Raw genomic sequence first — 12,666 nt, forward strand, 5'->3', positions numbered from 1 at the left:
TTATGTTTTAATGGGCAGTTTAATGGCTTTACAAAACTATTAAATGGTTTAATAGTAAACATAGATTTTATTATATACTCATACAGTATACTATGTCTTACTTACTGTCTACTAACTAATAATATTTATGAAATTCATTATGTCTTCTGTGTGCTACACCATATATCTAATTCGATTATATTATTTTGACATTAAAAATGTCTTACTCCACTATCTGGGGCTAGGTGTCATTCTAAAATCTAAACTATCTCCCGTGTAACGAAACTATGTAAGGTTTGCACGCTTATAACTCCGATATTACTAGATGGATTTTAATCATTCATACACCAACCGATTAAGAAACACCTAACTTTAATATTGGTAATAATTTAATATCTCCCCAATAAAAGTAGACTTTTGGAAATTGTTAAAAAGTTCACAAAAAACGGGAAAAATACCATTCGTGAGGCAGATTTCTCAGACACAGCCGTCAAAAGAGGGCAGCTTAGTTGCTCAATGAAACACGAAAAGTCATAAATAGAAGCAACGCATGTCCGTTTAAATCAGTTGTTGCTCTTATCCCACACGAGCAACGTCGTCTCCGGGTGATGCAATAAGCGCTATCGATTTTCGGTAACGTTGGCATTTGCACACACTCGCACCTAAGTGACTAAACCATATACGGTTAGTTTATAAATAGAGGTGACGCGTATCCGTTTGAATCAGTTTTTGTTCTTATGTCGAACGGGTAAGATCATGGCTGCAGCGTCTGGGCACTACAATAAGCGGTAGACGCTATGCATTTTCGGCAGCGGTGACCGTGTGCGGATTTGTCGGGTACCAACATGGTGTCACAGAATGATTTGCAAAGTGGGTGGGCGGGGTGGTTTGGATTTAATTCAATACGGTGTGTGCTGCTTAAGAGTGTTGCGTTTGAAAAAAATATATTTATTTTTATGCATGCGTGTGCGTTGTAACTTGTTAATCCATGTTTACGGCGCTTTGTAGCTGCGTAGGGTAAAGAGCCTATTGGTTTTCATGTTTCATATTTCGGTTATATGTTTTTTATCAGTAAGGCATCTGACAACGTGCTTCTGTAGTTATTGCACTGTTCAGCAGCGTAGTATTTTATATAGGAGAGTACACTCAGGTTTTTTTACGCGGATTTTTAAATTTACGCGGTTTTCATTTACACGGCCTGTATCCCCTGCGTGAAAAATCTGAGTGTAATTGCATCGGAAACAATCACATTCCCAGCATAAATTTTTGTTTTCTAATTTCAAACACTTTTGTTTCGTACTGCACACAACGGAAAATTTTAAAACAGAACTTACCGTCCCAGCAGCAGTTTAAGCAGGTGTTCTTTTTCGATTCAAATTCAAGCCATGTCTTAAGCGTTACTGGACTTAAAATTGTTTATCCAGTCAGAATATCTGTCCTACCCTATGTATTTAAAATACAGTTCTAATTGCGTTTAAAAGTATACAACAAATAGAACGGTTGGGTATACTAATTTAAATTTTAAAATGAATCTGTTTTAAATTATGAAACAAACCGCTGTACTGAAGATATAAATATGTCAGTCCTATTACCACATAAAACACCTATATAACATAAAACGCTGCAGAATTGGTTTAATAATACAATGTTTGCATTACAGAGTTATAACACGTTTTAATAATTAGCAACAAGAAAAATGTCGCCAAGATAGCATAAAAACCCGTTTTAACTGGTAGTGCGAACGTTGCATAACAATGTAATTTATCAAATAATTTCATTTTTTCCACCACTAATCGATCAAGAAATACTTAAACTTAAGATTGTTTACTTAAGTTCATTAGTACATTATTGAAAATTTAAATGGAAAATGATATTTCATATTTCATGGAGAATCTGTATATTTCCGTTGGCGGGCGTGGGTTTCCTCATCACAGCTCTCAATATGGAACTTTTCTTTTGAATATATTTTCTGGACAGACCAGCCTATTTTTACTAGATGGATCAGCCAAATAATGCCAATCACCTAGTGAGATACTTGATTAATTAATAGATTACCGTTAAAACACCTTCAATAAATTATGTTTTGATGGGGAGGGTATATAGCAAATTGTAACATATGAAAACAAACGAGTGAACAAGAACGTGAGTCGATATGTGTGATAGATAAAATTCATTTGCACGCTCTTGAAAAAAGCTACATTTTTAATGTCACCGTGGTCGTGTCGTGTACACAACCCTTTAATTTTTTTGATACCTTGCGCAAAATTATCATTATATTCGTTTATCATTTATTAATTTATTGTATTTCTCATTGCATGCTACATTTATTAAATGCACTCGTTTACTCGTCGATGCTTCATTTATATATTTTATAATTATTATATGCATTGTGTTCATCATTTTCATTTTCATCGCCAGCTTCTATTCGCGAGATAAGAATACTCACACTGATCGCATAATTCTACGGGATAATGCTGTTATTGTTAACTTTCTTATCTGACAAGCGGTAATAAGATTGACGCGCCCTTCTCACACAAACCATTGTCTTAACCAGTGTCTTACCATGTAAATGAAATTGCGTTATTCGAGTGGCGGGAATTTATCATTGGAAGGAGATTCTCTGCCCCTTTTGATTGCGCATAAAGGTCTCTGTTTATGGCTTCACTCCCTTTTGGCCCTTTATACAGTGATGATGTGAATGTCATTTGGTTTGGTTTATCCTTGCTGTTAAAAGCATCTGCAGCCACCGGAGTATTCCATGCACTGATGGTTGGTTCTTATATCATCATCATGAGTATAAAACGGTTGCCATATTGGATTCGTCATTTTGAATTTTACATTTTCGACGTCAGAATCGAAATCAGAGAACCCGAAAACCTGTATAAAGTTAGAAATAACGCGTCGCAAAGAGTTAAAAAAAATTATGTGCTCTATCGTTTACAGATTTTATAACATAAAATCTAAATCTAAATTTTTGTGTCAATTGAATCACCCCTTGGTCTATGTCCCGTTTTGACAAATTGCCAAAAAACCCTTGATTTTCTTTTGATTATATCTTCGGTTCTATTCACTCTAGAACCGAACTTCAGGATGTTTTCACAAGGAAATTGTTTAAGGAGTCTAGAAACAATTAGTTTTGCGTATACGTATTAGTTTTAACGGTAGTGCTTCCAATTATGCTTTTTCAGTTAAAAGTTCTTTTTTGTCGCAATACATGTATTTTTATTTTGAAAATTCTAATTTCATCGTGTTCCTCAGATATTTTCACATAAACAAACTCTTCTAATCTTAATATAATTTGAGCCAGTACAACGAGATACAACGTTTTAAAGGAAAAAGCTCGCATTTTTTCACATAAAACTCCATTTTTATCGACAAATTTTCAAATCATAAAAACCAAGGCAAAACAAAAACGTGGTTTTTCGTTATTTCACGTGTACTTCACGATAACTTATGTGTGAACTCAGTATGCTAAAGTTGGTTTTTGTCGTAGTGCGCTTGGGATTTTATATGAGAAATTGGATTTTATTCGCTTCAAAACGGTGTATCTCTGGATAACATCAAATTTAATTGAGAATATGTGTTTTACATTTCTTTCGAAAGAAATGTATAGGATTCGCTCAAACTTTGAAAACTTTATCCGAAACCCAGAGAGCCGAGTCTCATATACCAATCGACTTAGCTCGACAAATTGGGACAATGTCTGTATGTGTGTGTGTGGGTATGTATGTATGTGCACTAATGTCATGTAATTATCTCAGCAAACGATGAATCGAACTAAACGAAATTCAAATGAAAGGCCTAACGTTGCCATATGACACTGTTATTTTTGTTTTTCGATATGTTGTTTACTTTCTAAGATATAGATGATTTCGTCAAAACACAAAGGGTTTAAAGCAAATGACTTTCGAACAAAGCAGTGCAGTCGCACTATGGCATATAGTTGGAAAGCGTCTACCTTTCGAACAAGCTATAGATTGTCAAAATCCGTTCACAAACGGCGGAGATATTAAACATTTTGTATTTTGATTCCTCGCGTACCAATTCTTATAGCTAAAAATAAGACCTTGAGATACAGAGTATTGCTTTATGGGTGTATTAGGGGCAAAACTAAACCGATTTTGAATATCCAGGAATGAAAACACATCTGCGTGATTCAAGGAATTTGATTTCGAAATCATTTTGTGAATCTACTTAATAATTAATTAACTATTTCTCAAAAAATAATAAACAACTTTACTTCAAAGACAAAACAATGTATAAATTCACTTCAAAGTGAGAATTTGTCCAGAGTTGATGTATTTATTCGTTGAATTAAGCATTGTGTTCAGTCGTGAGATAGACGTTGGAAGGTATATGAATACACAGATCCACCTAGTAATGAGAAAATAGATTTCTAACATAATTCATATTCATATTATACTCGTAGCATCATCGAGAGCAATTGTGTTTTGAATAACAAAATTCTAGTGAAAGTTTATCTTCTTTTTATGTTATACTAATTATGGTGTAAAAATTATCAGTTGCATTATGTATAATAAAGATGCAAGGAATCAAAATTTCGCCCTATATGCAAAAATAATGTCACAGTACTAACCTTCATTTGCCATTTCTGACTTGTCGCCCATCCCCACCCCCGATCTCTACACCATAGTGTTCGTGACAACTGTCACGACTCAGATCAATCCTGATATTTCCAAATGCATTTCTAGGATGTGTCATAAGATCTTCAACTAATCTGAAATATTTGTTAGTATCCACACACTTACGCTTTTTACATGTTATTGAATGTAAATTCAATTCAATTTTGACGCTCATTTTATGTGCATCTTGCGAGATGTAAATGTTGTTATGTGTGCAAGCTCATTTATAGCCGTAAGCTTCACCGCGTACTAACTATATTTAAACCGGACTAACTTTTAAACCGGCCTAAACTATTTTGTAAGTTTTAACCCAACGATGCTGTTCGTGTATGCACGCTAATTGTATATTCACGGAGTTACCCTGCCCGTTTACTCATTTTTGGGAACACTGCGAATATTTGCCACAGGGGATTTGTCGGAGTATCCACTGAACCGAACGACAGCATCGAGCAACATAATTCCGCCATCAATCCCTGGGAACTATAAAAGGCCGTTTGGAATGTCATCGCGCTCTTCTTTTACTCCAAGTGATGGGCATCGTAGAAACGTCAAAGTTGTGTAAAAGGCAGTGAAATATGTAGTTAAATTTTGATTAAAGATAGAAGTTTTTGTAAATGAAATATAGAAATTAAAACTGAAGTGTAATGAAAAATAGAAGATAAAGTGAAGTTTAAATATAGAAGAGAGGTTCAATTGAAGAGAACTAGTTACCTGGCCACGCGTGAAATTGTTACCAAGGGGATTCTACTTAACTGCGCCACCCGGAGGAACACTTGAAGCATCCATCTAACCTTCCTACTTACCGTGAGTGCTGAGCTATCCAACACTGGTCCTTCGAGCCGGATGAACGACGGACTCCGTTCATCTTCCAAACGCCATCTTGCTTCGGTAAGGCTCCGGAACTGTTTGCTGCAAGGAATCCAGCCATCTTTATCTCAATCGAGACGCGACGCCGCCATTGCTGCAATTTTAAATTACAAGGCATTGAATTGCCTGTAGAAGGTAATTAGTATTCCTCTTAATTCACCCGTCTCGTTTGAGCTACGCGGTCTTTCGTTTTGCTGTTCCAGATCATCATGTCAAATGAACGTCGCATCAAATCCTTGAAGCTGCGACTGCGCAGTATCATGACGTCGTTCAACCTCATCAAAACCTTTGTCGATGACTACGACGAAGAGAACCACGCTCCCGAGGTGCCCGTTCGCCTAGAAAACCTCATCGCGCTGTGGACCGACTTCAACAAGATGCAATGTGAGCTCGAGTCGCTGGATGAAGCTTCCATAGAACAGCAGCTGAAGCAAAGAACGGACATCGAATCACACTACTATCGAGTGAAAGGATTCTTGCTCTCCGTGAATAAAATGCCATCCACACCGTGCGCACCGTCGTCAAGTTTATCAAACGCTCTGATCCCTTCGTCGACATCGCACGTGCGATTGCCGGACGTTAAACTTCCCATGTTCAGTGGAAACCTAGAAAGCTGGCTCAACTTTCACGATCTATACCTTTCGCTAGTCCACTCGTCTCAAGATCTGTCGAATATTCAGAAATTCTATTACCTCCGATCGTCTCTTTCTGGTGATGCTCTTAAGTTGATCCAGACCATACCACTTAGTGCCAATAATTATCCCGTTGCCTGGAATCTGCTGGTGGAGCATTTTCAGAACCCTGCTAGACTGAAACAATCATATGTAGATGCTCTGTTCGAGTTCCCGTCAATTAAGCGCGAATCGGCGGTCGAGCTGCACTCGTTGGTAGAAAAGTTCGAGGCAAACGTGAAGATTCTACAGCAACTAGGGGAGAAGACGGAGTTTTGGGACATTCTATTGGTTCGCATGCTTAGCACACGCCTCGACCACACAACCAGGAGAGATTGGGAAGAGCACTCGTCCACTCTTGATGCGGTTTCTTTTCGCGATTTGACTGCTTTTATTCAGAGGAGAGTAACAGTGCTTCAAAATATGAACGGTAAATTGTCTGAGGTCCCACCACCCGCGGTAATCAAGAAGCAGCCTAACCAACGTCCACTCGCTAGCCATGGGGCTAGTCAGTTCAGCGCCAGGAAGTGCATCATTTGTTCCGATCAGCATCCCCTATATCTATGTACAGCGTTTTCAAAATTGAGTGCCGAAGAAAAGGAGAAAGAAGTTCGTCGGCATCAGCTATGCCGGAATTGCCTACGCAAGGGTCACATGTGCAGGGATTGTCCATCTACCAGTACCTGCCGTAAGTGTAGAGGCCGACATCATACACAACTATGTACCAACGATACACCAAATTGCCCGAAGATATCTGATCCTCTCAGTTCGAAATCGTCAAATGAGCCACCTACCGTATCTGTATCAGCCAGCGAGATGGAACCCAAAAGTTACGCTTCTGCTGGACGAACCAGTGTGCTACTAGCCACTGCAGCAGTCATTGTAATTGATGACGCCGGAACACATCACGTGGCCAGAGCTTTGCTTGACTCAGGTAGCGAGTGCTGCTTTGCTACTGAATCGTTTGCTCAACTTATCAAAGCGCAGCGCAAGAAAATTTCCGTTCCGATTGCTGGCATCGGCCATTCTGCAACGCAAGCACGGTACATGTTTTCATCAACAGTGCGATCTAGACTCAGCGATTACTCCACCACTGCCGATTTTCTTGTGCTACCCAAAGTCACCGTTGATCTACCTTCCACGTCAGTAGATATTTCGCATTGGAAAATCCCATCTGGCGTGCACCTAGCCGACCCTTCTTTCTGTACAACAAATCCGATCGATCTTATTCTCGGTGCAGAGTTATTCTTCGACTTATTCAGAGTTTCCGGTCGAATTACACTCGGAGACAACCTACCTGTTTTAGTAAATTCTGTCTTTGGTTGGGTAGTGTCGGGTAGGGTCAATTGCTGCTCGGCATTAACTCCAATAACCGCTAACGTTGCTTCAGTCACCGATTTGCACCAGCTCATGGAAAATTTCTGGGTCATCGAAGAAGGAGATTCCTCCCCTTGCTACTCGGTGGAAGAATCCGCCTGTGAAGACTACTTCCGACGGACAGTTACTCGCTCACCAGAAGGACGATACATCGTTCGCTTACCATTCAAGAAGGCTGCACTCGCTATCCTAGGCGACAACCGTCGCACCGCTGTTCGTCGCTTCCGACTGCTCGAAACTCGCTTGCATCGAGATCGCAACCTGGCTCAACAATACTGTAGCTTCATGAAAGAATATCATGACCAAGGACACATGCAACGCTTAGCACACTTCGAAGATTCCACAATTCCACTGTATCATCTTCCTCACCACGCAGTCATTCGTGAAGAAAGTACGACGACCAAAGTGCGAGTCGTATTCGATGCCTCATGTAAAACCAGCAGTGGAAAATCCTTAAACGACGCCCTTTTAGTAGGTCCAATTGTCCAGGACGATTTGAGGTCGATCATCATGCGGTCCCGAATTCATCCCGTAATGCTGATTGCCGATATTAAACAGATGTATCGCCAAATTCTAGTTGATGAACGAGACACCTCTGTACAGCGCATTGTTTGGAGAGCCTCCCCGGACGACTCATTGGACACGTTTGAATTGAAGACCGTCACTTACGGCACCGCATCAGCGCCGTATCTTGCAACTAGGGTGCTGCAACAACTTGCCGACGATGAACAAGATACGTTTCCTGAAGCAGCAGATGTCTTGCGCAAAGATTTCTACGTAGACGACCTCATTTCTGGCAGAAGCACCGTAGCTGAAGCCATCAAATTGCGCAATCAGTTGGACTCACTGTTAGCTAAGGGCGGTTTTGAGCTGCGTAAATGGGCCTCTAATGAACCAACTGTGTTGGAGGATATTCCCGAAGAAAATCGAGCCCTGCAGCAGTCGGTAGACTTGGATCGAGACCAATGTCTTAAAACTCTCGGTCTTCATTGGGAACCTTCTACCGATGTTTTAAGGTACAAGATAAAAATTCCTCTACCCGAAACGAACGCATCACTTACCAAACGTATGGCGCTATCATACATCGCACAACTATTCGACCCGCTCGGTTTAGTAGGACCCGTCGTAACAACTGCTAAACTATTTATGCAGATGTTGTGGACCTTGAAGAATCGCGATGGAACCATCTGGAGTTGGGACGAAGAGCTACCAGTAGCAATCCAAGAACGTTGGTACAATTATCACATACAACTACCACTGTTGAATCAGCTCAGGATTGAACGATTTGCTATGTGCCTAAATCCATCAACAGTGCAACTGCATTTCTTTTCGGACGCATCGGAACAAGCATATGGTGCTTGTGCATACTTACGATCGGAAGACTCAAACGGGAACGTCAAGGTAGCTCTCTTGACTGCCAAATCCAAAGTAGCTCCACTTAAAAAACAGACCATCCCTCGCCTGGAACTCTGTGGCGCACTGCTAGCATCGCAACTCTACCAGAACATAATCAAATCACTTTCATTAGAACCCGAAGCATTCTTTTGGGTTGATTCAATGACTGTCATCAGTTGGTTAAGGGCCGCGCCTTCTACATGGACCACATTCGTTGCGAACAGAGTTTCCAAAATTCAGCTCGCTACCATAAATTGCACCTGGAGTCACGTTGCAGGATACCAAAACCCAGCAGACTACATTTCACGTGGAACAACTGCCGAGTTCCTAATCAACAGCGAACAATGGTGGCATGGCCCACTATGGATAAATTTCGACAGAATCGAGTGGCCTCAGCTAGAAATTATTCCATCACAAGCCAGTATGAGCGAGGCGCGCAAACCACTCACAACGAACGTAACAGCAACAGCAGAAAATTCATTCATCGACACATACGTTAGCAGATTTTCTAACTACCAGTACATGTTACGAGTGACCGCCTACTGTAAACGATTTCTACAAAACAGCCGTCCTAAAAATTCACATCGACCAATTTCGCACATCGTCACAGCTGAGGAATTGAATGAAGCAGAAATTACTCTCATCAGATTGGTCCAGCAGCAAACTTTCAACTCGGAATGGAAGGCTCTCGAAAAACAACATTCTATCTCAACCAGATCTCGAATCAAGTGGTTCACCCCGTTTCTCAGTACAGACCGCCTCATCAGGGTTGGCGGACGATTGGCTCGTTCACAACAAACGTATGACAACAAGCATCAAATCATCCTACCGTCTTCACACCAGCTGGTCGTCTTACTCATTCGACACTATCACGAAAAACACCTTCACGCTGCCCCACAGTTGCTTCTCGGCCTACTTCGACTTCGCTACTGGATCACGGGGGCCAGAAACCTGGCTAGAAAAATTGTCAACAAATGTACAGTTTGCTTCCGAGCTCGTCCAAATCGAATCGAGCAGTTTATGTCGGAACTTCCAGCCGCACGAGTTACTGCAGCAAGGCCCTTCACAACAACTGGCATCGATTACTGGGGACCCATCTACATCCAGCCACCGCATCGACGATCTGCACCACGAAAGGCTTATGTTGCATTATTTGTTTGCTTCTGCACGAAAGCTGTACATCTTGAGTTGGTGGCGGACCTGACCACAACGAAATTTTTGCAAGCTCTTCGACGTTTCGTTTCACGGAGAGGGTTGTGTGCGGATATCCATAGCGACAACGGGCGAAATTTCATCGGAGCTGCGAATGAACTACGTCAACTGATACGAAGCAAGGAGCATCGTGAGCTGATTGCGCAAGAATGTGCACAAAACGGCATTCGCTGGCACTTTAATCCACCCAAGGCATCACATTTCGGGGGCCTGTGGGAGGCCGCTATCCAGTCAGCACAAAAACACTTTATCCGTGTACTTGGAACCCACACTCTTCCCTACGACGATATGGAAACGTTGCTTTCTCAAATTGAAAGCTGCTTAAACTCCAGACCGCTTGTACCTATGAGCGACGACCCAACGGATTTTGAGCCGCTAACACCCGGGCATTTTCTCGTTGGATCTGCTCTGAAAGCTGTACCTGATGTCGACTACACTACAATACCGTTCAGCCGGCTGCGAAAGTGGCAGCAAACACAACACATGTTTCAGCACATATGGAAACGTTGGCATCGCGAATATTTAGCCACACTGCAGCCCCGGTCAAAATGGTGCAACCCGCCAGTGCAATTGGCAAGGAATCAACTGGTAATCCTTCGAGATGACAACCTTCCTCCTATGCAGTGGCCAACAGCCAGGATTGACTCGTTGCATCCGGGACCAGACGGAGTAGTTCGAGTCGTGACTGTACAAACACCCACCGGTCGCTACACTCGACCCGTAGCGAAAATTTGTTTGCTACCAATATCCTCCGCATCCAAACTGCAAGTGTCAACCAACGAAGACAGCGACACCGAAAATTAGCAGCCAGATATCCACTGATTTCCTGCTAGCACCAAAATCAAACAATACAACGCCCTTTTCTATAAGGGACAAGGTAAGAACCTGTCCAAAACACATTATTTTCTTAAACCCCGCTACCGGGTCTTATTTTGATTACCAGATTGCGAAAATAATGCTGCTGTATGCTGACGTTTTCAACTCAAACCAAATGTCAACAATCGTCGAAGCTGCCGTGAGGGACAAACCATCTGCATCACTTAGGCGATGAATCGATCACCTGCTTGCTCGAGTTTGCTGTCAAAAATGTGATTTCTGAAGGGGCCAGTGTGTTCGTGTATGCACGCTAATTGTATATTCACGGAGTTACCCTGCCCGTTTACTCATTTTTGGGAACACTGCGAATATTTGCCACAGGGGATTTGTCGGAGTATCCACTGAACCGAACGACAGCATCGAGCAACATAATTCCGCCATCAATCCCTGGGAACTATAAAAGGCCGTTTGGAATGTCATCGCGCTCTTCTTTTACTCCAAGTGATGGGCATCGTAGAAACGTCAAAGTTGTGTAAAAGGCAGTGAAATATGTAGTTAAATTTTGATTAAAGATAGAAGTTTTTGTAAATGAAATATAGAAATTAAAACTGAAGTGTAATGAAAAATAGAAGATAAAGTGAAGTTTAAATATAGAAGAGAGGTTCAATTGAAGAGAACTAGTTACCTGGCCACGCGTGAAATTGTTACCAAGGGGATTCTACTTAACTGCGCCACCCGGAGGAACACTTGAAGCATCCATCTAACCTTCCTACTTACCGTGAGTGCTGAGCTATCCAACAGATGCTGTCATTTATATGGCTGCGTTCTGATCTGCGATACACGACAATGGTAAAAAACAACAAATTCATGTTAAAGAAAATGAGTAAATTAGACAACATGGAGAATTGTTTTTCATTCCGATATTTTCTTGCAGTAAAATAGATTTCTTCGTCATATGTCTAGCGTGTGAGAACAATTTTGTCACCATGCAACTGATATGTTTCTGAACTTAGAACTTTAACTTGGTGGATAGTTTATAGTTGGCCGATGATGTACAGCTTTTTGTAGTGACATATTATTTAATGCACAAAAGAAAATAAGTTTGAAGTGCTTGAACAAAGGAGATTATAACTACTAGAGGGAACAAATCGCTACTGTCTCCATGTATTCACGGACTGAAACATGGGATCTCGCTCTAGCATATTGTATCCCATTACTTTGAAAGATTTAAACCCGGGCAATATGTGTCAAACTAATGGGCCTAGCATATGTAAGAGCGAGATGATAAATTTTCAGTGTTAACAGCGACATGCGACCTCTAGTAGTTATAATCTCTTTTGGTTGAACCATTGTTTGTAACTGGTGCCATGATAGTTATTTTAAACTTTGATTAAAAAATTGGTTGAAATATTTCAATTTGGATTCAAAATGAACTGTGAATATCATTCTAATTGAACACGATACCTATCGACACGGGGGGAGAATATTTATATTCGTTTCAAGCTAATTTTCACAACTTTTGAATAAACATCAATTATAAATAAAGGTTAGATCACACTCTGCGAATTAGAATTGTTCACGTTTTTTTTCAGCGAAGCTTAAAGAAAGGTCAAACAAAAAATTAAGCTTTGACAGAATGATCACAAGTGTTATATTTCATATTGTTGATTGCATATTTCTGTAATGCATCAATGCAGATTGGAACG

At 40.8% G+C, this 12,666-nt stretch overlaps 1 protein-coding gene across 1 annotated transcript; it reads left to right on the forward strand.

The window, feature by feature from the left end:
* The first annotated feature begins 5,698 nt into the window (after positions 1–5,698).
* Positions 5,699–10,948, forward strand: LOC131679380 (uncharacterized). Its single transcript, XM_058960093.1, has one exon. The coding sequence runs from the start codon at positions 5,699–5,701 to the stop codon at positions 10,946–10,948; it is 5,250 nt and encodes a 1,749-aa protein (XP_058816076.1).
* The last annotated feature ends 1,718 nt before the right edge of the window (positions 10,949–12,666 follow it).

Source organism: Topomyia yanbarensis, chromosome 2, assembly GCF_030247195.1.
Source record: "Topomyia yanbarensis strain Yona2022 chromosome 2, ASM3024719v1, whole genome shotgun sequence".
NCBI lineage: Eukaryota > Metazoa > Arthropoda > Insecta > Diptera > Culicidae > Topomyia > Topomyia yanbarensis.